Source organism: Cyanistes caeruleus, chromosome 9 (genome assembly GCF_971803275.1).
Source record: "Cyanistes caeruleus chromosome 9, bCyaCae1.hap1.1, whole genome shotgun sequence".
NCBI classification, from domain to species: domain Eukaryota; kingdom Metazoa; phylum Chordata; class Aves; order Passeriformes; family Paridae; genus Cyanistes; species Cyanistes caeruleus.
Genome location: NC_141709.1, coordinates 5570949 through 5598144, shown reverse-complemented (window position 1 = coordinate 5598144; position 27196 = coordinate 5570949). Strand labels below are relative to the sequence as shown.

The following is a 27196-nucleotide window of genomic DNA, read 5'->3' as shown; positions in this document are numbered from 1 at the left end:
CTGCCTGGCATGGTTAGAAAACCACTGCAGCAAAGACTGTTGGTACAGCTTGTTAGACAATGAAGTGAAATCCCCACTGAGCCTAAGATGTTGTTCGGAATCTGTTTGGCAGGTAGTAGTTTTAGCCACCAAAAAGGTTTCCTCAGAATGCCTTTTATCTCCCATAGTCACAATTAGCAACAGAAACCTTTGAAATTCTAATCCAAACACAGAATCAAAGGTATAGCATGCAAGTTTTTAGAAACAAACTCTTTATTTAGAATAAAATCATACAACTTGCAGGAAATTCCCTAAGGGCATGATATATTACAGAGCTGTAATTGTACTAAGGAACCAAAAAAGGCATACAAACTGGGAAAAGGCAGAAAGGAATTTGGGAAGGAAACACACTTTTGTTAAGTGGAAAGACTCCACTGAACTGCTATCACTACCATCCACCCCTACCCGAATCCCTATAGCCTCCTCGGTAGCCCCTGCCTGCTCCTTGGTATCCTCCTCCTCCTCGGTATCCTCCTCGGTAGCCACCCCCGCCTCCGTAGCCTCCCCCAGGACCACCAGGGTATCCTCTTCCCACAGAGTGCCAGCTGGAGTTGCCACCATAGCCTCTGCCCCTGTGGCTGGAGCCATGCACATAATCTCCCCAGCCTCGAAGGTTACTGCCGTTATTGTAGCGAGCCATCTTGGGCGGGCGGGGGCCATCCCCGAACCTGGCAAAGATGAATAACATACACTTGAAGCAATCTTACAAATAACATCTTTTAAAGATGGGAAATAGCATGACCCTCAACTAAGCCACCTCAATTTTCTGTGAACACAATATGATGGTTGAAGTGCAGCTACACTTCTGCACCATTTCCACTTCAGAAAAGTTTCCTTTGCTTCAGAAGCAAGGGATGGAAACAAGAAGCAACAGAGGGGTGTAAGCCCAGTCAAATATGTGTTTTCTTTCCAGGAAAAGGTTTGCCCAAAGTAAATATGGATTATCTTTTTTTTAAGAGATAATTTGTGTTTTGGAAGAGGAGATGACAGCTTTTATTCCTGAGAGCTGTGTTCTTGTGGAAACAGGCAGTGTCATATCTCTGCATCAGGCTTTGAGTGCAAGCATTTCATGCATGCTCAGAGCATGGGACTGAAGTCAAAGCCTGAAGACCCCATCCTCACCTCCAAGCTCCGGCTCTCACCTGGTGCTGGCAGCTGTGAGTGCCATCCCTGCTGCAGCTGGCCGGGACAGCTGCCGGATCACATTCAGCATCCTCTCGTATGCAGGGTCCAGCTGCCGGATGATCCCAGGATCTTTGGTCACTTCAACCACGAGGGCCTCCATGGCAGCACGCAGAGCAGTGATGCAGGCAGCTGCCAAGTGTGGCATCTTCAGCTTGATCCTGCAGCACAAAGAGGGTGTTAGAGCTGCCATGACTTCCAGAGGAGCACCTGGGAAGAAAGAGGTTCTGAAGAGTGGCTTTTCATTGGGCCAGAAACCTACATTCTCATCTCAGAAGTTCTAATTTGCCACTGAAAGTGTGAGAAATTCAGGGGGCAAATTTGAAAAATCCCTAAAATTTGGCATTGTTAAAACATAACTATTCTTCTGGCAAAATTTGCTCTTGAAATTTAACAAAGGGCCATAAAGATGCTCTGAGGGCTGAAGTTTCTCTGCTCCAGAGACAGGCTGGGAGAGCTGGGGGTGTTCAGCCTGGAAAAGGGAAGGCTCCAGGGAGGCCTTAGAGCCCATTCCAGTGCCTAAAGAGGGCTTTCAAAAAGGAGATACAGGCAGACAGTGATAGGACAAGGGGGAGTTCCTTAAAATTGATGGAGGGCAGGGTTAGATGGGGTATTGGGAAGCAATTTTTCCCTGTAAGGGTGGTGAGGGCCCTGGCATAGGTTTCCCAGGGAAGCTGTGGAAGTGTCAAAGGCCAGGGAACAGGGTTTGGAACAACCTGGTCTGGAAAGTGAGATTTAAACCTGTGGAGAGATTTAAAGTTCTTTCCAACCCAAACCATTCTGTGATTCTATCATTTTATGCTTGGATAAATTCAACATGTAACCTCTTGCATCAAAACAGCAAGATACTATACATAAAATAAATTGAAAACATAAAGCTCCAAGATTTTGAAAGGTCCAACCCTCAAACTGTTAGCAAATTAAGCTTAAGGATTCTTTGTGTCTGTTTTACTGACTAGGAAGTAAAACAAGAAAACAAAACAAAACAACCATTCAGATGGTATTTGGTGATGGCCATAACATTTACACTGCCACAGGCATTTTTCTCCTCAAGCCGTATTTCTGTGCCTTGAAAACATGGTTTCCTTTGCCTGTGGAGGAGCTTCAAAACACATAGGGCCTTTTACCTTTCAGTTAAAGAGGAAAAAACCAGCAGTTTTTATGGAAACTGTCCTGTCCTGTTTTCAGTTTAAGCAGATGATCTGCATGAAACAGGCTCAAATTAACCTTCCTTCCTCACAGGAAACAAAGGTGATGCCTTCCCAATACACCTGTGACACCTGGCTTGCTCTGGGATCCCTGTTCTTTAGACATTTGGTTTGTGATAGCTGCACTTCCCCTCAGTCAGGGGGTCAGAACTGGATGAGCTTTGAGGTCCTTTCCAACCCAAACCATTCCATAATTCCATGATTCTGAGCACCAAGGAAATCCATACCAGTCATCCACCAGAATGATCTCCCCATCTGACAGGACTTTCTTGGAAGCAAAGAGAAGCAGCTGCAGTGGGCTCACCAAGGTCATGGTTTTGGCAGAGATGGCTCGTGTTCGAATCTGCAAGTGAAAGAGGAAAATGACTCTTGAAATGGAAAACAGAGCTCTACACCTTCCTCTGGGCACTGAAATGAGAATTTTTTTTAAAAAAACAAACCCAAACAACACACAACAAGGTATAACATTAGGAAATTGCAAGAGTATGTGCACATACAAAATTGAATGCCAGGCAGAGGTTTACAGGGATTCAGCACTGTCTGGTGTAAAACCTCAACAAAAATCTTCCATTTAAAAATATTAATTTTCCATGTCTGTAGTTATGCAATTTTTGCAATTGCCACATCATGCTTTACCAGCCTGAAAATGACAAGGACACATCTGAATTTCTTCCCACCCTTCAATTACTGGGGCTGTGATAAAAAGCTTTAGTGGGGTCCTACTCATGCAAGTGTGGAAGTTGCCAGGTGTCCAAGCAGTCACTTCTGTGTCATGTTACACTGACCTTGAGCTTGAACTGGGAAGATGGACAACGTCAAGCCAGAGATAACAGCCCTGACACATGGCTCCTGCCCCTCAGTTTAAAGAGGAACAGAAGAGGTATCTATTGGGCAGGAAGAGAGCTGCATACAAATCCTTCCTGCATCCCAGCCTCACCCAGGTGCTGTCTAAGCTACTCTTAAGCCACCATCTCAGTCAGTCTCCATTTGCTATATAGTATTTTGGTTTAATACTGTTTGAGCTCAAAAGTCTTTTGTTGGGTTTAGGGGAATCTCACTTGAGAGAGATGGTCAAGGTGAATCAAAGGTGTGACCCTCCTGGGATCCAGATACAAAGGGTTAAGAAGCAGCAAAGCAGCAAAGCCTCACCACAGCTCTGGATTGTGGAATCCAGATTGTCAAGACAAAATCCCTGTACCCAAAGGATTTAAAATTCTGGTTATTACCAAACACAAAAGCATGGCCTTCCTTTGCTCCTTGAGCAGGAGTAGCTGAGCTCATAATAGAGAGAGCTCACAGGGTTGCAATGGACATGCACAGAATGTACATCAAAATCATAGGATGGAAGAAAAGGTCATGGAGACCTTTTGAGTGATGTTTGGGAAATGCAAATTACCCTCGGGAGATGATGCACTACCTATAGGCCAGAACAGGAGCACCCCACTGCCATATTCCAAGTTCCTGTTTTCTTCCTGTATTCCTAAGAAGCAGAAGTGATAAGGGTAAAAATTCTCTGATTCCCAAATAGTATGGAAGAGCTCCTAAAACAAACTCTTAAAGAAGATAATGATTTAAGTCTTTCTATCTCTATGACCTGGCTGTTGCAGAAAAACTCACAGTAACTTTCTGTAGAACTCTACTTCTACTGAAAGTGGTTGACTGGAAGCTACTAGGAGGCTGAGTAACACCAAGACCATATAACATTTACTATCTGGAAAGAAAACCAACCAACCAACAACAGCACCCCCCTCCACCCCCCCAAATCTAGGTAAATATTGCAGTCAGGTTTTTTTCTTATGACTTCTTTACCAAAAAGAGCCTCTTGAACCGTTTGGCAGCACATGATCAAGAATAAACTCAAAGTCTCTACCTTCTCTCCAAAAACGAAGAAAGGTGATGGATACTTGATGTCCTGGCTGCTGAAAGGGCAGTTGACAGATGATTTGTGGATGAGAGCATTGTGCCCCTCGGTGGTAAGAATCTTCCTCTTCTCCTTGTGGTAGCAGACATTGGGGTAGACCCCAAAAGCCAGCAGGGAGATTACAACATCCAGGTTATTATCAGGGCCAGTGTTGTTAAACGGCTGAGTCATCAAACATTCTGTTGGCAGAGAACAGAAGAGTGGCTCAAATCCATGGGACATGTAGGAGAGCACAACTATTTAGGATCCTGGATCAATGCAGAGCTGTTTAGGATCCTGGATCAATGCCTTTTCTGATTGAATCAACTGCTAGATATGATCTCCAATGACCTCTGTACTCAGACCATTTAAGTTCTACATTCAATTTTTAATTTCTTAATGGAGAATGAAAAGCTGAAAAATACTACTACAAAGAGGTATTTTTCTCTCCCAAAACAAAAGAGAAACAAAACCAAAGAGAGAAGGGTTTGCCCAGAATGTGCTGTACCACAGTGTGTTTACTGTATTTGTTTTGGAAACAAATCTTTTCGGAAATGTTAAAATGAATATTTTTATTAGTTCATTTATTACAAATCTCCCTCAGAGTCTCTGGCAGCTTGTTTTCAAGTCATCTTGCTCAGAATGAAAGTTATGGATAAATGCAGCAGTGATCTTAACAGCATAAGGAGGGGAAAAAAAATTAAAGTAATTTAAAGAGAAAAAAAAAAAATAAAGAAAAGGAGAGATAAGCATCTGCTTAATCCAGGCAGCCATGCCACTTCACTGAGCTCCTTGGCTACAATAGACAAATTCAGAACCTGGCCAAGTTTAAGATTTTTTTTCTCTAGAAAATGGAATAATTTTGGACACTGCTGTACATCCCTCCTGCAGCGCAAACCCAAGAAATCATAGAACAAAACACTGTTCAGATCATACAAGCTTCACACTAAGGTCTATGGAAAGAAAGGGGAAGCACAGCACATTTTGGAGATGCAACAAGTGAAGGAGAAAGGAAGTCAGGGAGGTAACACTCTAAGGACACCTGTTTAATAGACTTTTAATCCTGCTGCTCTAACTTCAGCCTCCAAAATCTCCGTGTTGTACCACAGCCATCACAACTTTAGAACACTAAAATTCCACCTGAATGCAGTTGGTAAAGGTGGGGTAGTGTTATGGCAAATCCACTATACTCCCCTTGTATTGGGTGCTCAATATAGATTATCCTGGTTATTTATTTATCATCTCAGAATGAAATATGCAATCATTAAATTACTGAACTTAATCAGAATCACCTTCAGGAAAGCCAGAACTAATAAGTATGTCTTTTAGCTGGACTTTTGCTTCCCAAGTCATTCTAAGAGTGGCCATGCTGAGTCTTTTGTGTTCACAAAATCTTTTCTCTGCTTCTTCACCACCCATTCTGAAAAACAAACAGAGTGAATAGAAGCCTGACCAAGGAAAGGAAAAGCTTATGCTGTGTTACCATAACTTCCCATCACCTGTTATGCCAGACAACATACCTTGCATCATCCCAGGCTTGGAAGACAGAGAGCAAAGCTACATGATCTGAATACCTGGTCCCAGCAAAATTCCTATGGACATAACCCAGGCGTTTGCCTTCATTGATGAAAGGTTCAGGGAAACAGGTAGCTGCAGAGATGGTACATACAGCATCTCCCACGCTGAAAGAAACCATAGAAGGGATCAGGCTCATTCAGAGTTAGTACTGCCAGCATCTGCTGCAGGCTGCAGATATCAGGCAAAACTAAACTAAAACTGCTAAAGACCTTAGGAATTTGGCCCTTATCTGCTAGAGTTTTTCACTGAAACACTTCCCTGGAAGTGGATGTTAAATTAGCTCCATTTGCCCTCCTTTCCATCCATACACCACCTTCTTCTGGTGAAAATGTCCCTGCAGTAACCACAGGACCCTACAGCCAACACAGCGACAAAGAACAGATCTTATACTAAAGCAAAATGTGGAGACTGATCTTTCTCCTTATATCATTGTTAAATTCTGTATCTCCCCACCCCTAGCTCCCTATTATACCTAGGTGTTTCAAGTCCCACTCTTAATTCAGAAATATTCAGCCTCCACTGGTGTCTTGCTGTTAACTGAATTTCATCACCACTTTATTGCCTAATAAGAGAAGTTATTTCTTCTCTGGTCCATGAAGATTCAGTCACCTCTCCTCAGCTGCAGCACTTATTGCTCATCTAGATATATTAGTTTTTCTCTCTTGCACATATCAAGAGGCTCAGGAACTCAGAGAAACAAGAACATGACCACTGAGACCACTCAACTTACTAAAAAATACAGCCCATGATCATCATCTTGCCCAGACGAGGTTCAATGGGAAGTTTGGCCAGGATTCTTCCAAGAGGTGTCAACTCATCATTGGAATCCAGGGCATCAAGCTCTGAAACAAGATCCCTTGTTATCAAAGAGAATTAGCTAAGCCCAGAAATCTTTAGATAAGAAACTCAGATTTTTAATAGTTGTGTTTACACCATACCCTAGTCAGATTTAAGTTTAATGTTGGTTACACTGTTGTTCTTGAGGTGAAAGTTTTACTTTAGCTTTACAGAATTTTTACTACCTCCTCTGCAATTAGAATAATCACAATGTAATTCACATACATAATTTTCTATTCCTTTTTAGTTTGCTTCTGTACAAACCCCTATTACACTACTAAACTATCTATTATCTAATGAATCTAAACTAATTTCTGCCTCAGAAAAAATCAAAGCAGCCCTGCCACAACCAGCTGTAGAATCTTCATTGCCATTGCCAAATCACACAACTCTCTTCATCAAAAAGAGAACACCACAAACTCTCTCTTCCTTGAGGCTTCACCTACCTTTCCCTCATCCCATTACCTAAAAATTATCACCTGTACTCATCCTCAAAGCTACTAAAGGTTTTTTCACATAAAAAAAAAAACAACAAACAAAAACATAGCAGCTTTGTAGCCTCAGCAATTAAATGGGAAAGGAAATCAAGGATTCCTTGGCCACTATCAAATCCATTTTACCTGGTATACATTGAACCCAAAAGCCTAAGGAATACTTTGAAGAATAATGTTTCACCTTCCTAAGAACATACTAGAAGAGTACCTGCACTGAAAAACTACCCAGGAAAGGGAGACACCTGCAGAAACAGCTATTTCGTGTCAGAACTGAAGACGTTTGCCTTTTCCTCTGGCTCTACAATTCTCAGCTGCACAGTATGAAAAGTACTAATAATTTTCAGAACAGAAATTCATTAAACTAGACTACATATCCCCAGCTATATTTTTTCATTCTGGTCTCCCACCTGTATACAAGCAATGTAGGCTCAGCACACAATTTTTCCATAAAATCAAGAATCAATAGATATTTCCATTGTTAAAAATTGAAGGAAGGGCTTATTTAGTGACATTTACAAAGTGTGCTGAGATTTGAGGTCACTTTTATGCTCTACATCTAAAGCACAAATTTCGAGTTCTTCCCTGCTCTATTTTATTCATATTCTAGTTAGCTCCTTGAAGAGAGTGGGGAGACAATCCACACCTCAGTTTCTTCAGTTTTCATGAAGATTTAATTATCTGGAGATTTAAATTCTTGACAAAATCTGTGATATTGGGTCAGCAAACTGTACGAAGTGGTAATTATTTAATAAACTACCAAGCTCTGTTTTTCACTACTTTTATGGAAGCTTTCTGAATGCCTCAAGCACTGCACTGAGTCTATGTCAAACACAGCAGTGCCACAGCTGGAAAACAGGAAGCTGAAAGCTAACATATGTTACTGGTAAAACAACAAAATAAGTCTCAAGTTTGAAGGCTTAAGTTTCTAAAAGAAATCCACTGGGAATTCAAATATTTCTTTAGGTGCACAAACCACTAACACCCACATGATGCCTCCAGGTTGCTCTGTCAGGCAGAATATGCTGCTCTACCAACCCCTCCAGAGATGGTACAGTCGTTTCTCAGAGATCACATACATGGAAAACCACTTGGAGCCAGTTCCACTAGCCCAGGATTACTACCTAGCCCCATCGGCACATGAGGATACCTCTCAGCGTGCGTTCCGCTTCAATCACTGCGTCCAGTGGGGGCGGCTCAATGGCTTTGGCCAAAAACTGCCCGATCCCTCCCAGCTGCAGCAGTTTGATGCTCAAAGCAATTTCATGAAGTGGTGTTCGAAACATTTCAGGCGTCATGTGAGTCTGAAGTCTGGAATGAGAACAAAGTCCCATTTCTATGAACACAGGCTTTGATCACCATGAGGAGTGAAATCAGCAGAAACCACTGCCCTCCTCTGTCTCCAAGCCCACCCATTGGCTCTCTCTGTGCTCCTGGAATTTGGGCTCTTCTATCACAAAATTCTGTACTTCTCCATTCTCCTTTGGGGTAAATTTACATTGGAAATGCAGAGGGAGTAGTCCTCACATCTCCACTGCCTGCTGTGGGTTCTAGCATGATCTGACCACAGAGAGCCTGCAGGGCTGGAGCACAATTACCAGCATGACTATGTCCAGCCCCAAATTTGTCCTTTACAAAGGATAAAGATAATTCCTTCTCTGATAAGAAAGCTCTTATACTCCTGAGAGACAACCTGCTTTCAGCCTGCCCTATGAAAAAACATTTTTCTAGTGCAGCTAGAAAAGGTTTCAAAACACCTTGAACAGACACTCTGATTCAGCTGGCACCAGATTTAGATGATTTCTGTAAAAAAATCTATCTGTAGAAGTCCACAAACGTTCTTTCCTAAGCACCAAGGATCTTGCATATTTTGGGTTTATATTCTCTAAATGAAGGTAATCTTAAAACCATGATTACTTCAGTACCCTAAAATCAGTTCACTGTCAAAAATTGTTAATTAAAATCATTGCACTGTACTCAACAACAGATCTAAATAAATTCAAGGAGAGTTTCTGATCAACTGAGGCTTTCAAGAGTTTACAAGAAGTTGAACATCAAAACACAGCTATGCTGTTACAGCCAGAGAAAGGGGCACAGAAACCTTCAGCAGAGAGATCAGAGTGTAACTAACAGCTGTATTGCCTTCTCCAACCAGCAAAGAGATTTCCATGGCTCTAGTAATGGAAAAACAGCCTGGCAGAGGTGAAAAGTTTAAGCAACAGGTGCTAGAGCACTATGAAGGGGCTTCCTGGCCATGGAATGACAATGGAGAGAAAAATAACTTCTGCCGTCCCTGTTTTTTTACCACTTTCATGTCAAAATGGCCTGTTACATGGCAATGCCAGGTGCCCCCAGTGTTTGAAGGCAGACTAGGGCCTTGTCCTCACTACAAAGCTCTTTTCCTTGCCTCAATTCCCAAGCAGCAATGCTCTCTTCTTGAGAGGTTTGGTAGGTTGCAGTGACACTCTTAATTCTAAAATCATGAACTATTTATCCACCTCATACTATGGGTAAAAGCGTAACGTATGTACATTTCTTTTAAGCCAAAGAACTGAGGTATATCAGTGTGAGCCAACATCATCCATCTCTTCTCTGTACCTTCTGCAGTGATTTCCCCAGTTTGACCTAAAGCAGCACTCAACAGTTCTGGGAGAATTCCCTGAAGGCATTTTATTTCTGGAGACCACAGCCTCACCTCTCAAAGCGAGCTCTGCTGCACAAATGGAAACAGAACCCGGCTCGCACACGCCCAGCTCTCCCTTTCCGCTGCTCCAAATTGGTTTTTGATGCCCAGACCGTAGCATAGTTTGTCATATTGTTGTGAGCAGTGAACAGCTTCACTTTTTGCCTGTTACAGGAAAAACACCGCTAAAGATCAAACGTCTTTCATCTTAAGCCCTGCCAAATCAGTTCCTATTTTATGGCTTGCAGACACACTGCTTTTAAGAAGCCAGCCACCCCCAAGCTTTGATTAGTCAGGCATCAGTCTCAAAACTAAAGCATCACATGCTTTCTAAAGCAGTGCCCCAAACTATTTCACAGAATAATGTTCTCACAAATGTCCAAAAAGCTTAGAATTCTCATCAGTTCATGAGCTCTTCATGTGTAGTTTTCTCAGAGAGCATGCACAGCAAGGCAGGAACCATAACAGACTACAAGAATCTTCCTCTTTATCATCAGCTAGACACTGATTTGTAAATCTCCTTTGGCAGATGACGTCTATCAAACTGGTGTGGAGACCCAGTGACACCTCACATGAATAGTGCCAGCATGACCAACCCAATCCCCTGAGATGCCAGCATGCTGTGTCACTGTGCTGACCAGCTAAAGACAATGCTAATTTGTCCTAAGGGAGTTAGAGTCCACAAGCTCAGCTCAGGGAGTATGGGAACACAAGGCACTTCTGTGCACCCGCAAGAACCTCTTTTGCATTCCCAAGGGTAGGATTTATGAAACAAAAAGCTGCCTCATGAACTCACTTGCAAGAGTCAATAACAAAGACCACATCATTGATGGTAATGCTGGTCTCAGCAATACTGGTAGATAAAATAACCTATAAAAACCAGGAAATGCAAAGTGACATTATTTGGTCTGAAAAAGCTGATAATGCCCAGCAAGATAAACTACAGAATTTATTTTAAAAGCCAGCAATATGTTCCCCAAAAGCCCAAGAGAACTGCATACAGAGAAGGCTCCATACTTTGGTCACCCCTGGAGGCACAGGATCAAACACTCGACGCTGCTCCTCTAGAGGAATCTGGGAATGCAAAGGTAAAATCCTGTACTGGTGGCCTCCTACAACAGGAATACAAGAAGGTTGGTAACTACTACTATGTGAATCTCATTTCTTCTTTCCACAACATAAAAATTTCTGGACATTCACTCTCACAACAAATTAGCTCCCTAAGCCACTCATCCAACTCCCATCTTCACACAGGCAGTAGTTTCCTTGGGAAAAGATGAAATATAACAAAACAGCTGCTGGTACCAAAGCGCGGGTTCATTTCTAGATGCTTCTGCATTGTATAGATTAAGTTCCAGCCAGGCAAGAAAACAAGGACAGCTCCTGGGACATTCAGAGTCCTGATATAAATCAGCAGAGCCTCAATGAGTTCAAAAGAGGTTTCTCTCTCGTTCAGCTGAGCCATGGAGTGCTTTGTTTCTGGGCCATATTCATCACTGCAAATAAGGTTGCAGTTGGTCTACAGAAGAAAAATACAAGAAAGGAAATAATATAAATTATTTTACTCAAACTACAGAGACTGGCTGGCCAGGCAAATAAGAAAATGAGGTGTGTGGGTAGATGCCTTTCAAGGAAAAACGGCCATTTAAAAAAAAATTTAATTAAGTGACCCAAACAGAAGTTTCAAACCTTCAAATTAAAAGTTGAATAAAACTGATATTTTCTTGACAATGTATGTAAGCATTGACAATATCAGCTGCAAGAGAAGAAGGGAGAGAATATAAATTTTCACCCTAAAAAGGTACCACCAAGCTCATATTTCTCTATTTCTTCTTCCAAGGTTATCAATCTTCACATTCAAAAGCATTGCAGTTTTAGCTTTTAAGAGAAGTAGGCTGACAAAACATGAAAACCTTAGTTTAAATGAAAAAAAAAGATTCTTCAGTTTAAAAGGGCAAGAAAAAATTTAGTTTGACTGCTGAAGTTAACAGCAATCTCAGATATTAAAGATATCTGAAAAAAAAAATATATCTGAAAAAAAAGCTACTAGAGATGTTTCACTTCAACAATGTCAAATGAATTACACTCAAGCTGGAGTACTAAAAATGGCACTTGTTCAATTTTTCATATTAAAATTCAAACATACATTATCATCTTCACCACTTTCTTCATCTTTCTCTTTCTTCTTCTTTTCCTTTGGTGGAGGGACAAACTGAGTCATTTGAATACAATCTTCCAGAAAATAATCTGCAAGGACAGACAGATGATAAGGACTTACTGCTGGAAGCCTGTGCAAGGGAACATAATTCTTTACACCATTTCTCAAGAGTCTCCTGAAAGAAATCAAGATGTTTCAGAGTATGAATCCAAGATTGATAAAAACTCAAGCAGTTTCTGGAAGCACAAGGATTTACCTTGGACAGGAAAGGTTCTCCCATAGACCTCGATGATGGGACAGTTGAAGAAGTATTCACAAAACATACTGGTATCAATAGTGGCAGACATGAGGACAACCCTGATTTCAGGATATGCCTGAATGACATCTCTCAGCACCACCAAAAGGAAGTCAGTCTGCACAGAAAGAGAATAAGAGCATCATTAACTTCACATCTGTAAAAAACAGTATCTTCCCAAGAAACCAGAAGGAATTACACATTTACTGAGCAAGAGAAGTAACAAGTAGAACATAAGTATTCTAAAACCAGAAACAGTTGTCAGTGCTTTATTTTCAAACTACTGTCATGCCTAGGATAAGTGATTTTTAGGATATCCAGTGTAAATAATGATTTTTCTTTTCTACAGAAATAGCTTGCTTCCTTCCTAACAATACATTACAACCCCAGGTATTTTTAAACTTGGCTTACATATAAAGTAGCCATAATTCATAAAATAAATAGGAATTACTCAGTGCAGGTGTGTGTGGTGTTTGTAGTTCTGTTTAAATATGACACTTTTTAGTTCTGTCATGCAGGTAGTTAGGCACATACTTAGCTCAATCTCACTCACAATTTCCAAACTTGTATTTTACATCATTAACATACATTTAATAGACAAGGAAATGCATCAGAAAAATGTGTGTTGAAATTTTATTCAAATGAATCCCCAAATTCTGTCCAAACAAGCTCAAATAACATGTCAGAACTTCACAGTCTCTCTCACTCTTGGTATGACAGCTGAAAACTATACAGAATAATCAAGGGAACAGAAAATGTTTGCCATTTCAAATTATATACAATACCTCTACTAATTCTATAATCAACTTGTATTTTACTTCATGTAAACCCTGAATTTCAATGTATCACTATCAAGACTACAGGTTCTGTGAATATCACCAGTAATGTAACAGTGCTAGTAGAAACAGCACTCCAAAATAACAGTGTCCTTCACCGTGCTCCCCTACTTGGACAAGATGTGTTTGTACTGTGGTGTTCCATTTTCCAGAAAGGGCCAAGATACAGGGGATCCTAAAGGGAAAATAGTCAGAGGGCAGCAAGGAAGCACAGGTCCTTGCTCTGCTACTTAGATAAGGAATAAAGAGTTCTAAAAATCTTATCAAAGAAGGAAAACTCACACATCTGACATTCAGTAAGACAGGTTCCTCTCACATGTTGGCTACTACACACAAACACATACAGAAGTTAAACAGAACAGAAGCATATAGAGATTAGGACTGTCATCAGCTAACTCACGTTAATGTCTCTCTCATGGATCTCATCAACAATAACATGACTAATGCCACGGATACCAGTCTCCACCTTTCTCAGAAGAACACCTAAACCAGAGAATGTAGGTAAATGTCCATGTAACAATTCAACCATCCCCCTTCCAGCCCCTAGTTTAAAAACCAGGAAGTGTGCAGGCTGCACAGCCCCTTTTCCAACCCCATCTCTAATTGTCATGCTTTCCTTTGTACAAGTGACAGCAAGGCCATGAAACATTACCACAAGAGATGCCCTTCTGTCTTTCCCACCCCAATGCTGCTTTGCCCTCTGTCTTTTAAAGACAATCAATATACAGTAATTTTATCTTTTCATGGGATTATTTCTGTGTGCTATCAGACCTGTATTATCAGATTTCTGAACAAAAATCTTAAATCTTAATTTTGCTTTGCACAACAGCATGTCAGGTAACTTTTATCCAATAAAACCTTTTCAATCTTCTAAGCAGACTTTATAAACATTTTAATCTAACCATATTTCTGCTTTTGCTGCTAACTCAGAGTTCAGACCCATGATAAACTCCAAACATAAGGAAGCAATACAGACCTACAGTGCAGAACATGATGCTGGCATGTGGCCGAGGGAGCACAGACTCAAACCGTACACTGTACCCACAGCTCTGCCCAGGCTCTTCCCCCCTCTCATAGGACACACGCTCCGCTACGGAAACTGCGCTAATCCTCCGGGGCTGAGGAGTGGAAAAGTTTTCCCGAACTTAATGATGAGGTTTTGTAAGTTTATCACAATACCACTGAAAGCGATAAAGGAAATTACAAATGCTACAGGTGTCCTGTCCTAAGATTTCTTTACAAAGCAATCATTAAACATTAATATTGTAACAGCACAGGGTTTTGTTTCACAAAGGAAGGCTATAAGGATATATGACAATGACCAGCTGCCATTTCCCAAATCATTTTCCCTTGGTCTGCTGAGTTTTCACCTGGGCAAGGTTCAAGCCAGGTTATCCAAACTTTAAACCATTAAAGTGTAACTTTCTAAATGAAAATACACATGATGCTATGGTTTCTCCTATTTATATTGCTGAGGAGGTAACTTTATAAACCATGTCCTGCAATGATAATAACATTCCTCAACACATCCCTCTATCCTTCAGGGCCAGGTTTTATGGGCTTGTAGCAACCTCACTTAGTGGGTGTCATTGCTGACCATGTAAGGGTATTCAAATGAGATAAGCTTTAAGGTCCCTTCCAACCCCAACCATTCCACGGCTCTGTGATTTTATCCTAACCAACAGGTGATTTCTCACATCCATCACAGAACTCCAATGGCCACACATTCCTCACCTGTGTCACCACTATGTTGCACTCAGCAGCTCGGTTGGTTCTGATGTATTCATCCAGGATATACTGGGGCACTTGAGTAGTCTTGCCACAACCGGTGGCACCACGGATGACAACAACAGAATTGTGACAGATTGCGTCCAGAATCTCACTTTCAAAATTCTTCAGAGGTAAGGCCTCTCTCACTTCTTGGATCTGGGAAAATTAGCTCAGGACATTTCCAAAACCTCCAAAAATCAGCATGTTCTGCTCCACATCTGTACTTTGCCTCACTTTTCTACACTTTTCCTTACCCAAAGGAAAAACTGCCAAAGAACAGGTCATAGCTTGTATTTTTTCCTGGCACAGCACAACTCACCCCACATCCACCCCAGTGGAACATCCAGCACTTCTGAAAACATGGTGTGCGTTTGTGCTGAAATCCAGCCTTACACTTTGTGTTACGTTCAACCCCTTCTGGAAAATAAAGAGCAAGGATGACAGGTCACAGGAAACACACTTACCCTCTGTAATTCCTGATCCTGCTCCAGATGGTACATGAAATCACTTTTCAGATCCCTGCTTATTTGCTCCGGAGTAAGCTGGAAGTGCAAGACATTATTTGGAAGCTTTTTGACCCCTCTTCTTATCTACATCATAACTTCAGTATCAGATCAGTCACACCAACATCGTGATCCCAAATATCCATAGAGGATTGCTTCCTGTATAACTCCCTGAAATCAGTTATGCCTCTGAGCTGTTTTATTTCATTCATTCCAGCGTAAAACATTCATCTCCAAAGAAGCCTCTCAGAAAGACAGAGAACACTGAAAAAGAACGATTGTTTTAATTTAAATACTTGGACTGCTTGAGAAACAGTCTATTCAGCAAGAAGCCAAGAAGGTGATGATTTAAACAGATGTTTTTAGTATAAGTAATGACCTAATGTAAACACAAACCCACCCTTAAAACAGTAGCTGAAAAGGCAAAAGTTTGAAGAAAATTCATCAGACAAATCCTGGTTTTCAACTGCAAAACAGATCTGAAGAAATGCAAAAATTTGTTACCAAAGTGCTAGCTGTTTTTACTGCAAGTAAGTCAGCTGTTCCAGTCAAAACTAGCACAGGTAAATCCTGAAGAGATTTGAAGCAAGCTCAGTTTGCAATGTCCATACTGGTTATGTGTTTTATGCAGCAACAGAATTTACATTACTTCCCTATATTTTGAACTCAATATATAACAATCAAAATTATTGTAATTTATGTAATTATTGTAATTTATGAAAAAAACTCCAGTAGAAAAAGAATGAAATTGTTTTGGCTATAAGAAATCTGGATGTTGTAGGAAAATCAAGTTCCTGCCCCGAAAGTCTTTTCTGACCTGGTTATACCAGTCAGACCAAATTACCTTCTGAACTTGGCAAACCAGTAATTCTTTCCCTTCTCCTTCATTATATCATGCCACACTGTTGCTTTTCATTTGTTCTGTGCTGAATGGGACTAGAAATGACAAAAAGTAAGGAAGTTGGTTGCTTGTATAGTGGCACTGGCTTGGAGTAGTTTCTCCTCCCAGAAAGAGTCTGAGCATGGAAGTATGTGAAAGAGAAGCCAGAGAATTATAAATGATATTCCCATGAACTTACCTTTCTGTTAATTTTGATTACTTTGTACAGGCTGCACAGTAACAGGGAAAAAGTGAAACAAAGAAGAGAATTGGGACACTCAAGACACTGCTGCTCAAGACCTGATAAGTCATGAAGTAAACACAAAGAACTCTCTGCTTCCAGGTCAAGAAGGGAAGAAAATTTATCAGCGGACTGTCTTCACCTTTGAAATGCCTCATACTTTACATCCTGGTAGGGGAAAAGCATTTAGAAGTTCTGGAAGCATGGGGAAATCAAGCAACAGATCCATTTTTTAAGCTGTCTTACATTTGCCAGCGGACCCTCATCAATATTGCAGCCTGTCCAAGGGTTCCAGTTGGAATGAGGTGGCGACCAGGGAACAACTCCCATATGATTTTGTCTTTGTGATGGTTCGAAATGGGCCAACTTTCCAACGTTGATCAGAACTGGATTACTGGGATCTTCAGGCTATAAATCCAAAAGCAGAGTGGGAAAAGACAGATAAATGATTAAACGAGCAGGTGTGATGTTCTGTACTGAGTATCGAACCACACACTCACCAAAGGCACGATCTGCAGGGACAGTTCCCGTATAGTCTTTTGCAGATGATTTTCTAAGTCAGAAGATAGCAACACCTCATAGGGTTCCAACTAGGAAATATTTAAGAACTACATGTCATTATACACAAAAAGACAGACATTGGAAGCCAAAACTGTGGGCTTTTAGAGGTGAACCATTAAACACCTCCTTGAGAAACAAGGCCGGAGAATATAATCATTTCAGAATTCACATTCTTGAAATGTTTTGCTGACTTTACACTGAATAAGGATTTGTAGCCTATTTTTAAATATCTAAGTTCAATTTCAGAGGAACACGTTCCCAAACCTGCAACTAAATACCTAAATAACATATATTCCTTGGTATGTATATACATATATTTGAATTGCCAGAAAATGCTCACATGACAGATAATTAATCCAAACAACTGAGCCTAAACAGAAATATTCAAGCTTGTAGAAAAATTATACTGAAAACAGCATTTGTTACAAATCCTATTTAATTTAATAGAATGTAAAATTAGTTACTACTCCAATCACATACACATGAAGTTATACTTCTGATCCAAATCACTCGCCAGAACAGAACAGAAACAGCTGCTAAAGAATAAAAACAATTAATAACTTGTAAGATGTTAAATATGGAGAGCAAACTCTTAACTCACTCCTCTTTATGAGACTGCTTCTGTCACAGAGTCAGTCAAGAGAATTCCTGTCCCTCCTGTCAAACTCACCGATTCTCCTTTCTTCTTCATCTGCCCAGAGTAAGGCTCAATGACACCAAGATGGTAGAGCTGTCTGACCAAGGAAAGGGCACAGGACTGTGCTGCCAGCTTTTTGTTTGATCCATGCTCGCAACTGAAAATCCCTGTAGCACACAAAGGTAAGAGCTGTAGCAGTGGAAAAGTCAAGCAGCTTCCATAGAAGACACTACTCTGAACTGGGCTCTCTGACTGTACACTCAAACCAGGTTTCATGGACAGTCTCAAATCTTGATAAACCCAGAATTCCAACATAAAATCCAACCAGGTCCCTCCATTGCCCAACTCACACTGGCTGTGTGATGTCACTTTATTGTTAAGTCCTTTGAGGTTTATCTGCATTCAGTTCCTAAGGAAGTATGATTATCCAATACCACCCACCAACATCATACAAATGATCCTTTACCTCTGGAAGTGCCTCCAACACATAACTATAATAAACTTTGTACCCACAAATGTTCCTTTATACCAACACCAATCTCTTGCTAAGTTAAAAAATAAATAGGAGCACTTACTTCTGCCCAGCTGCTTCACATAAATGTCAATTTCTGCATTAAAGCTCCTGCAAGAGAAAGAAAGAACACAAAGGTACAATTACCAATAGCTGACACTGCAAAAATATTTACTCTTTCCAATATTTCTAGGCAAAGATCTCTGTCCTCAGTCTAAAACCCTCAATTCACCAAGGTAAAGTATTACTGCTTTCAGTCCCTTTTTAATCCCGAACTAGTAGCTAACAGACCTGTCATCAACAGAACCAGTACATTTGATAAGGAGAGTTCTGAATATGCCCTTGTTCAGCACTGATATTTAAAGCCAGATTATTAGGAAATATGCTCTAAGCTGTCCAAGTTTAAAGCAAATGGGAGGTTAATGTAACATGAACATGCATCCCAATGTACCATTAACTGTATCTCACATTAGTATTGGTATAACACTAACACAACCCAATAATAGCCTGTGATTAATGACTAGATGCAACATTTAATACAGTTACTCTGCTTTTTGCCATACATTTGGTCAGTTCAGAGCATAAACAAAACCAAACCAGGTCATTTAGGCAAAAACATGGAACTTATCTGAACAGGAGACAGAATATTTGGATTTGCATGCATTTCTCTTCCCTTATTGCCATATTCTGGAAACAGCAAAACTTGAGTAACAGAGTTACTTAAGGTTAACTCTGGCAGCAAACCCAACAGTTTGATTAATAGACATGTAACCAGTTCAGTTAAAGATTAACTGACATATTTATCACAGAATCATAGCACCATGGAATGGTTTGAATTGGAAGGGATCTTAAAGATCATCTCATTCCAATCCCCTGCCATAAGCAGGGACACCTTCCACTATCTCCAAGCCCTCTCCAACCTGGCATTGGACACTTCCAGCTCAGCTGCTCTGGACAACCTATGCCAGGGCCTCACCACCCTTACAGGGAAGAATTCAGGCTTTAAAAAAAAAATCCTCAGCAGACAATAGAAATCATTCTCCATGATTTCAAGAATCCCAAACCTAAGCCTGTATTTAGCACACAAAATATTAAAACTGAATTCTTGTAAGACAGAATTTAAACTGGCAAATGCGACTCAAGGCGCATGACTGGAATTTATTGGACTGAGGTCTCCTTTGGAAACTAGGCCTTGGCATTTGCACAGATGGAGGCTGTACCTTGCACCTGCATCCTTTATTTTTTGTTGAAAACAAACAATATAATAGGTTAAGTGAGTTATTTAAATTGCAGCTTAGACCTCCTTCCTGCACTATCAGCAAACTGACCTTCAGGCACAGTGGCTTCAGGGGTCAAAGGCCACTGGCTCTCAGGGACACAACAGCCACCTAAGACACCGATGACAGTATGTTTCTCAGCCAGGCCTACTGTCGGCATTCAATCTCATTCTCCTCCACCTGAGGGCAGAACAGTAACACCAGAAATCAGTTTGCAGCAGAATCCCACATGATTCCCTAGTCCAGCTCAGCAGCTATGTGAGCAGGCATAGGTCTGTGGTGTTGGTCTTCAGCAATAGCAGAAGGCGGTGCAGGAATTCCAGCAGAGAAAAGCCACATTCCATCCCTTCATATGAGTTTATGCTTTGTATTTTAGGAGAGCCATTTTTATATTATAATAACTTATACTCCCTTGTCACAGTTGAAGTTTTGAAATTCAAATTTTCAAGAATTTCTGAGAACTATTACTAAGTTCTCAGACCATGAGTATGATTTACTGACCACAAACCTCTGAGAGCATAGCTGACATATCTGTTATAATCTATATCTGTGATCATTACCTTAAAAAAACCCAAAACAAATTGGCAAGATGCAAGACAACTGATATTTCTTTAAAAAACCCAACAACCTAACCTATGTCCTCAAAACTCCAAAAAGATCCCTGTAACACACACTAAAGGATCAAATCCAACAGTCTCCCAACAGTCTCTCAATGAGCCAAACAACACATTAGCATTGTTTCATGACTGTTTGATCTGTTGCAGCAGGTAGTGAACAGCCCCTTCTGCCATTCCATCCAGGGCAATCCACACACACTTCCCTGAATAAAGAGTATATAGGAAACTCTGAAATGCACTCCAGAAGAACAATAACCAGGCTGAGAAACATACTGTCATCTGTATAAATACATTCTCAAGACTAGATAAATTTAAATACATGGGGTTTAATGCTGCAGAAGGTGTAACAAAGAATGAGCTATACAAATAATCCCTAAGCTACAAGATCGAAGAAATATTCAGAAGCTATGCCTGAAACAAGCATAATTTAAATTCCTAGTACTGTACAAAGTAACTTTTTATGTCCCTCACTTAAGTGAAGGAAATGGCCTTGCCTGAGAAACATAAATTGAGATGAAGTGACTTGAAGACAGGTTTTAAATAAAAATTTACAACTTTCTGCACCAATACACATCTTTTAGATGTTCGAAATGAATGGAAGACCCAATAACAAAGGAATACCATAAGTCCTGCAAGTGAGACTGTCTTTAAAGGCTGTAATAAGATTCTCTAGTCTTTCTAAAAATGTAACTCTCATAGAACACAAGTTTATATAATGCAAAAAAGCCCAACCCCAAACTCATTCAGGAGAATCCAGCAGCAGCAGTATGCCATTGCTTCCGGCCACAAAACATCATTATATTTTACCAGAAATAATACAGTGTCCTAATGTCTAGATGATTTCTAAAGACTATTCCTAAAAGTGATAAAATAATAAAAACTATCAATTCTTTATGCACAATCTGTTACAAACTACCTTCATTTGGGAGAAGCACATGCAAATTCTCTGGTGGAATGGCTGAAAGTCAAAAAAGAGTAATATCCAGCTTGTCTTAACTGAAACTTTAGACTCTAAGAACTCCTTTGAGAAGACTCTGCCATACTGCTTTTTCAAAAGAAGATTCCATTGCCAAGAAAGTTAATTATAATAAATATATATAATAGAATACTAAGAAAAATATAAATAAAATGTCCTTAAAGTTCATTGCTACATAAGCAAATTTAAGATTTACTTAAAACACACAAAGGCAACAACAGTCACAGAACAATTACGACAAGCAATTGAGCTCTCTTCACAGAAACTGACACCCCAGCAGCTGACTAGAGGACAGAAAACAGTTTAAAAGCTGCATATCCAGAATTTCTCAGAAACGTCTTCAATTGCTCAGATCTCTACACTGACGCTCATCACCCCCATATCAATACTTAGGGATGTTGTTGGTCCTGGCAATGAACCCTATGGCCCTATGGAGCATGGCAAGTAAATGAGAGCAACCACTGTCACCAAAAATATTTTGAACCATTCATACACAGATGGTGACTAAAACTACCAAACCTGTTGTGATCAGGCCCCATTTCAATGTATTTATATTCTTCCTGGATCTTCTCCTTTTGGAAAAACTGGTTCAGACGTGCCTTGGCATTTTCCAAGGTCCAACCCCCGTGAAGATCTGCATTTAAGTCCACTTCTGACTCTGAGGTCTAATATGGAGGAAAAAAGAGCATCATTTACGAGTTTAAAGATTAAGTAATTCACTTGTATGCTATAAAATAACTAAGACATCACAGAAAATGCTAAAAAGTCCTCAGTAATTCTTTATTTTCAGAGTAAAATGTCTGTACAAAGTCCTGGATGTTCAGACTATCCAGAGTGATTTATCTGTCCTTAGCTTAAACAAATTACTTTTAATAAAAAAAGTCAGCAAATCTGCAGCTTTAAACCTGCAGCTTAAACTAACAGTAAAATATCAAACGAAAACTACAAGCTTGATTATAAAAATATTAAATAAAATAAAATAAAATATTAAAAGGGATGTAATATACCTATTTAAAACCTAAAGGAGAATTCCTCTGCATGACTTACCTCATGCGCTTCTTGCTCCTCTTTCCTGGAATAATAATCTTGCAAGTCTGCACCCCGATCCCACTGAGCTCCACAACTGCCACAGTTTCCAGGTGCTGCACCTGGTCCATTGCCTACCACACAGAAAAAAAATTGAAAAATTAAAATAACTCCCCAAACCATTTTCTTAGCAATGGAGAGGCATTGCCTGCCCATCTTGATAGGCCATGACCAGTCCCTCAGATCTCATGCAGTTATCCCCACTTCTGCCTCAAAACTATGACTTCAGTGTCCTATCTGCAGAGTGATACAATTTGGGGGAAAAGTCACTGCCAAAATACATTCAAATACACAGAAATTACAGTAGTCTTACCTACTTCACTTTTTAAAAGCAAATGTGGAGGAAGAGGTCCCCCCACAGCTGAACTGGAACCAATGACATCTCTAGCTGCTTCCTGTCCTCCAGTGGGGATATCACCTGCTGCTGGCTAGGGAAGGGAATGAAGGAAAACCTCAGCACATCAGTGCAGAATAAGTAATTTTACTATTTAGCTAGAAACTGTTCAGGAAGTTTGCTCAGGTAACATTATGCAACAGTTAATCCCCAGTAAATATGCAACAGTTACTACCCAGTAGCAAGCCAAATAGTAACACAACTGCGAATTTTAACACTCAGCTGCCATGAAACTAACTGGCACAGCAAAACGAAAATACCAGTGTGTTCCCATTGGGTTTCACCTAGGTTGATGAGGCAGGGAGGCTGCTTCCACTGAGGAAAGTCATTTATCCTCAATGGAGCACTAGAAGAAGATCCTTCCCACTCAACTTCATGCTTTATTTATTTCTCTAAACTTCCTGTAATGACAGAGTTACCCTCCTCTTCCTCAGCCTTTAAGTGAACACTGATGAGTGTTCACAAAACATCATAAAAAGCAGCAATCCTGTTACACACCTAAAGCAATTATGATTTAAAAATGCCAGATTTTCAATGTCTAGCTTGATATATCTGTGATAACTGTTTTTGGGTTTGTTTTTGTTGTTTTTTTTAAAGCACACAGGATTATCTATATTATATATATATTAGAACATGGGTGTAAAATTTCACAGTGTCAGGTGTGAATACTCAGCACTTGTAAAGCCAGGCTGCACCTCGGGGACTCTGAATTCCTTCCAGCCTCTTCAGTTTTGCAGCCCAATAGACAGCTGTATTTCCCAGATTAACCTACAACACTTGGACTTGATAATCTCAAAAGTCTTTTCCAACCTAAATGATTCTATGATTCCACTGTTGTTCTGTATGTGCCCCAGCCTTCCAGCAGTGCAAGAAGTCCCTCACATTCATCACTGCACAGGGGCACCAGACTGAACTCCATGGATGAAACACAACCGGGAGCGTGACAGCACAATGATAGAGTAGTCTTTGGTAAGGAGAAAAAGCAGCTTACTCCAAAAGCAGGAATTTCATCCTTCTTCATTTCATTCACCCGCACTAAGTAGTTGATGAAGTCTCGGGCAGCATTGCTCTGCGCATCCTTCTTGTTGGTAGAGTTGCCCATGCCAACATAGTTGAAGCCTTCCACTCGAACCTGCAAGGAACAACACACAGCTCTGGCACATGCAGCTGAAGGGGGCTTGGAGGCCAGCAACACTGACCGGAACACCAAATTCTGGCTGCTGATTAGTACAGGAAAAATAACATTACTAAGTATTGTTACATATCATTATATATAGCTATATATTTCTGTAGGTTTCAAAAAGCAAACCGCCACATTCTGAGAACTTCTCAGAGCACAAGGGCTTCCCAAAACCTTGTGGAAGAAGAAAAATCAATGTAGGAAGGGACTCTGGCAACACACAGCAGCAAACTCTGCACAAGATCACTTTCCTCAACCTAAATCCCAAACTCTTGGACAACAAGGACAGGAGTGACCTTGTGTCCACTCAGCCATAGCTCCATGTTATTCCAACTACACACATGTGATTTACTTCTGATTTTTTTTATATTTTTAACTTTTAGAACAGCATTTCTATGCCCTGGACAATGGTACCTCCAAACACATAGTAACCATACAGGATTCACAGCCATTCTACTGGGCTGCAAAAATCAGAAAGAGATGTTTCAGTGAGTCTGATCCTTTCACCTGTTAAGCTTCCATGGATAATTAGGAGGCATCAACATATCAAAACCAGTACAGTACTTATATATTGTATAATACAACATATGTACATATAGTGTGACTTTTTACAGAAAGCATGGAGTGACAGAACAAGAACAGCTTCACATCGACAGATGGCAGGGTTAGATAGGACTTTAGGAAGAAATTGTTCCCTGTGAATTTAGTGAGACCCTGGCACAGGCTGCCCAGAGAAGCTCTGGCTGCCCCATCCCTGAAAGTGTTCAAGGCCAGGTTGGATGGGGCTTGGCGCAGCTTGGGATAGTGGAAGGTGTCTGTCCATGGCAGGAGGTGGGACTGGATGAGCTTTAAGGTCCCTTCCAACTCAAACCATTCCATGATTCTGTGAATATATCTATTCATACAACCATTCCATGCTTAACCATTTATAACACCTTGAAAATTCCTTTAATGCCACTGTGTTTCTTAGTTTTCTTACTGACACAGAAGATAAACAGGGAAGGAAAGGGTAAAATGACAAGTTTAAGGTGTTTAGTGCAAATCCATGGCATCACTCATGAACTGATCTGTTCTACACATAGTCTCACACTTAGCGCCAGCTACCTGTGAGAATCAATCTGAATTCACAGCTCCCACATCCCCAATATCTAGAGGCAGGAGTAAAGTACTATTACAGCAGTGCAGAGTAGCAGCCATTCTAACAAGAATTCTTTAATACATGTCATCTCAAGTTCAAGACCAGACCAAAGTTCTTGGCAAAGGTGACATACAGTACCCCTCACCAACTATTTTAACTGCAAGAAGGATCGCACACACTGAACACACATACCACCCTTAAATAAACCAATCCATTTTCCCTGCAAGAACATCACTCGGGCTTCTTCCCTCTTTTCACTCATTTCATCCCATGCACACCTAGCCAGGATACTGGCTCAAAGCGGCCCAGCCCTCCCTGAACCCTCGGCTTCCAGTGACTCCCAACCAGGTCGGGCAGGGGCCAGACCCCGGACAGGATTCCAGACCCCCGGTGCTATCCCCAGGTTCCTTCTGACAGAACCTAGACCCCGGAAGCACCCGCAGCAGGGTCCCAGGTTCCCTCTGACAGAGCCGCCAGACCTGCTCCCAGACCCCCGGCACTGATTCCATGTACCCTGAGGCAGAGCCCTGGGTGCGGCCCGGCAGGGTCCTCGTCAGCACCCCAAGACTCCCGACAAAGCCCAGACCCCGTCATGAACCTCAGATCCTTGGCAGGGCCCCCATTCCCGTTGACAGAGTCCTCACACGCTCGGCAGAGTCCAGGTCGCTCCTGGAGGCGAACCCAGACTCACGGTTATGGTCCAAGTTCCCTCTGGTAAGAACCCAGGCTCCCGTCGCGGCCTCGAACCCCGCAGCACAACCCCTAGACGCCCGGCAGGGCCCCGGACACACTCAAAGCCCTCGGATCCCCGACAGAGTTTGGGCAACACGCCCAGAGCCCAGAGGGCCCAAGTCCCCCTCTGTGTCCTCAAACCCGCGGCACAGCCTTAAGTCCCCCTCAGCTCTCAGACCCCCACAGGGCGGCCCGCACCTCGCACAGGAAGGTCTGCCGGCCGCGGCCGCCGGTGGCGCGGATCTCGTAGGCCGGCATCACCCTCCTCCTGCCGCACCAGGCGTACAGGTAATTCTTCACTTCCCCCATGGCCGGGCAGCGGGCACTGGGACACGGCCGCCTGCTCCAGTCGGCGCCGGGGCCGCAGCAGCACCACACGGAAGCGCCTGCGCGCGGCCAGACGGCGGCCGGGAGGAACCCAGGAGGTGCCGGGAGCGTTCCCTTCGCCCTCCAGCGCCCTTTAACCGGGCTCTCGTCTGAACCGTCATCCTCTTGGCTTCTTGCAGTATAGACTGTTTCTCAAGCAGTCCAGGTGTTTAAATTTAAACAAACGTTCTTTTTCAGTGTTCTCTGTCTTTCTGAGAGGCTTCTTTGGAGATGAATGTTTTACACTGGAATGAATGAAATAAAACAGCTCAGAGGCATAACTGATTTCAGGGAGTTATACAGGAAGCAATCCTCTATGGATATTTGGGATCACGATGTTGGTGTGACTGATCTGATACTGAAGTTATGATGTAGATAAGAAGAGGGGTCAAAAAGCTTCCAAATAATGTCTTGCACTTCCAGCTTACTCCGGAGCAAATAAGCAGGGATCTGAAAAGTGATTTCATGTACCATCTGGAGCAGGATCAGGAATTACAGAGGGTAAGTGTGTTTCCTGTGACCTGTCATCCTTGCTCTTTATTTTCCAGAAGGGGTTGAACGTAACACAAAGTGTAAGGCTGGATTTCAGCACAAACGCACACCATGTTTTCAGAAGTGCTGGATGTTCCACTGGGGTGGATGTGGGGTGAGTTGTGCTGTGCCAGGAAAAAATACAAGCTATGACCTGTTCTTTGGCAGTTTTTCCTTTGGGTAAGGAAAAGTGTAGAAAAGTGAGGCAAAGTACAGATGTGGAGCAGAACATGCTGATTTTTGGAGGTTTTGGAAATGTCCTGAGCTAATTTTCCCAGATCCAAGAAGTGAGAGAGGCCTTACCTCTGAAGAATTTTGAAAGTGAGATTCTGGACGCAATCCGTCACAATTCTGTTGTTGTCATCTGTGGTGCCACCGGTTGTGGCAAAACCAAAGTGCTCCAGTACATTCCTGATCTCTCTTCCCTCCTTCCAGCCCCTCTGCAATCATTCTTTTCATGAGGAACAGTCAGGGCACGGGACACCTCGTGTGTCAGGCACAGGGACCATCAGCCAGCATTCAAAATAATGCACCTTTCAATCTGACAGCAGGTGACTTGCGCAGTTGAGACCCCACCTGCAGAGCTGCC

The 27196-nt window shown here is 41.6% G+C and overlaps 1 protein-coding gene across 3 annotated transcripts; it reads right to left on the bottom strand.

Moving 5' to 3' along the window:
• Window positions 1–234: 234 nt before the first annotated feature.
• On the bottom strand, window positions 235–26199 carry DHX9 (DExH-box helicase 9). 3 transcript variants are annotated; one of them, XR_015273974.1, is made up of 28 exons: window positions 25909–26198; window positions 23652–23792; window positions 22580–22694; window positions 22228–22340; window positions 21700–21845; window positions 18375–18421; window positions 17833–17966; window positions 17102–17191; window positions 16848–17009; window positions 15442–15519; window positions 14942–15133; window positions 14184–14325; window positions 13608–13690; window positions 12333–12489; window positions 12065–12165; window positions 11224–11437; window positions 10936–11030; window positions 10715–10788; window positions 9931–10083; window positions 8386–8546; window positions 6638–6749; window positions 5850–6011; window positions 5622–5749; window positions 4300–4529; window positions 3826–3909; window positions 2657–2772; window positions 1182–1382; window positions 235–707 (listed from the first exon to the last, which is right to left on the bottom strand). XR_015273974.1 is itself a non-coding variant. In XM_023931654.2 (27 exons), exons 1-27 carry the CDS (start codon window positions 26017–26019, stop codon window positions 428–430), a joined length of 3738 nt encoding a protein of 1245 aa, XP_023787422.1. In that variant the 5' UTR covers window positions 26020–26199; the 3' UTR covers window positions 235–427. The 3 variants fall into 3 exon arrangements, 2 of the variants coding, with proteins under 2 accessions (XP_023787422.1, XP_086698787.1); XM_023931654.2 differs by lacking the exon at window positions 3826–3909 and having other exon boundaries at window positions 25909–26199; XM_086842661.1 differs by lacking the exons at window positions 3826–3909; window positions 22580–22694 and having other exon boundaries at window positions 25909–26104.
• Window positions 26200–27196: the final 997 nt, after the last annotated feature.

What these genes read in the sequence shown, in the direction of transcription:
- DHX9 (XM_023931654.2), bottom strand. Translation starts at nt 26,019, where the DNA reads ATGGGGGAAGTGAAGAATTACCTGTACGCCTGGTGCGGCAGGAGGAGG. An exon ending in TGAAGAAGAAAGGAGAATCG is followed by an intron (nt 17,192 to 17,832) that starts GTGAGTTTGACA and finishes AATATTTCCTAG; the next exon opens with TTGGAACCCTATGAGGTGTT. An exon ending in ATCATTCTGGTGGATGACTG is followed by an intron (nt 1,383 to 2,656) that starts GTATGGATTTCC and finishes TTTGTGCTGCAG; the next exon opens with GATCAAGCTGAAGATGCCAC.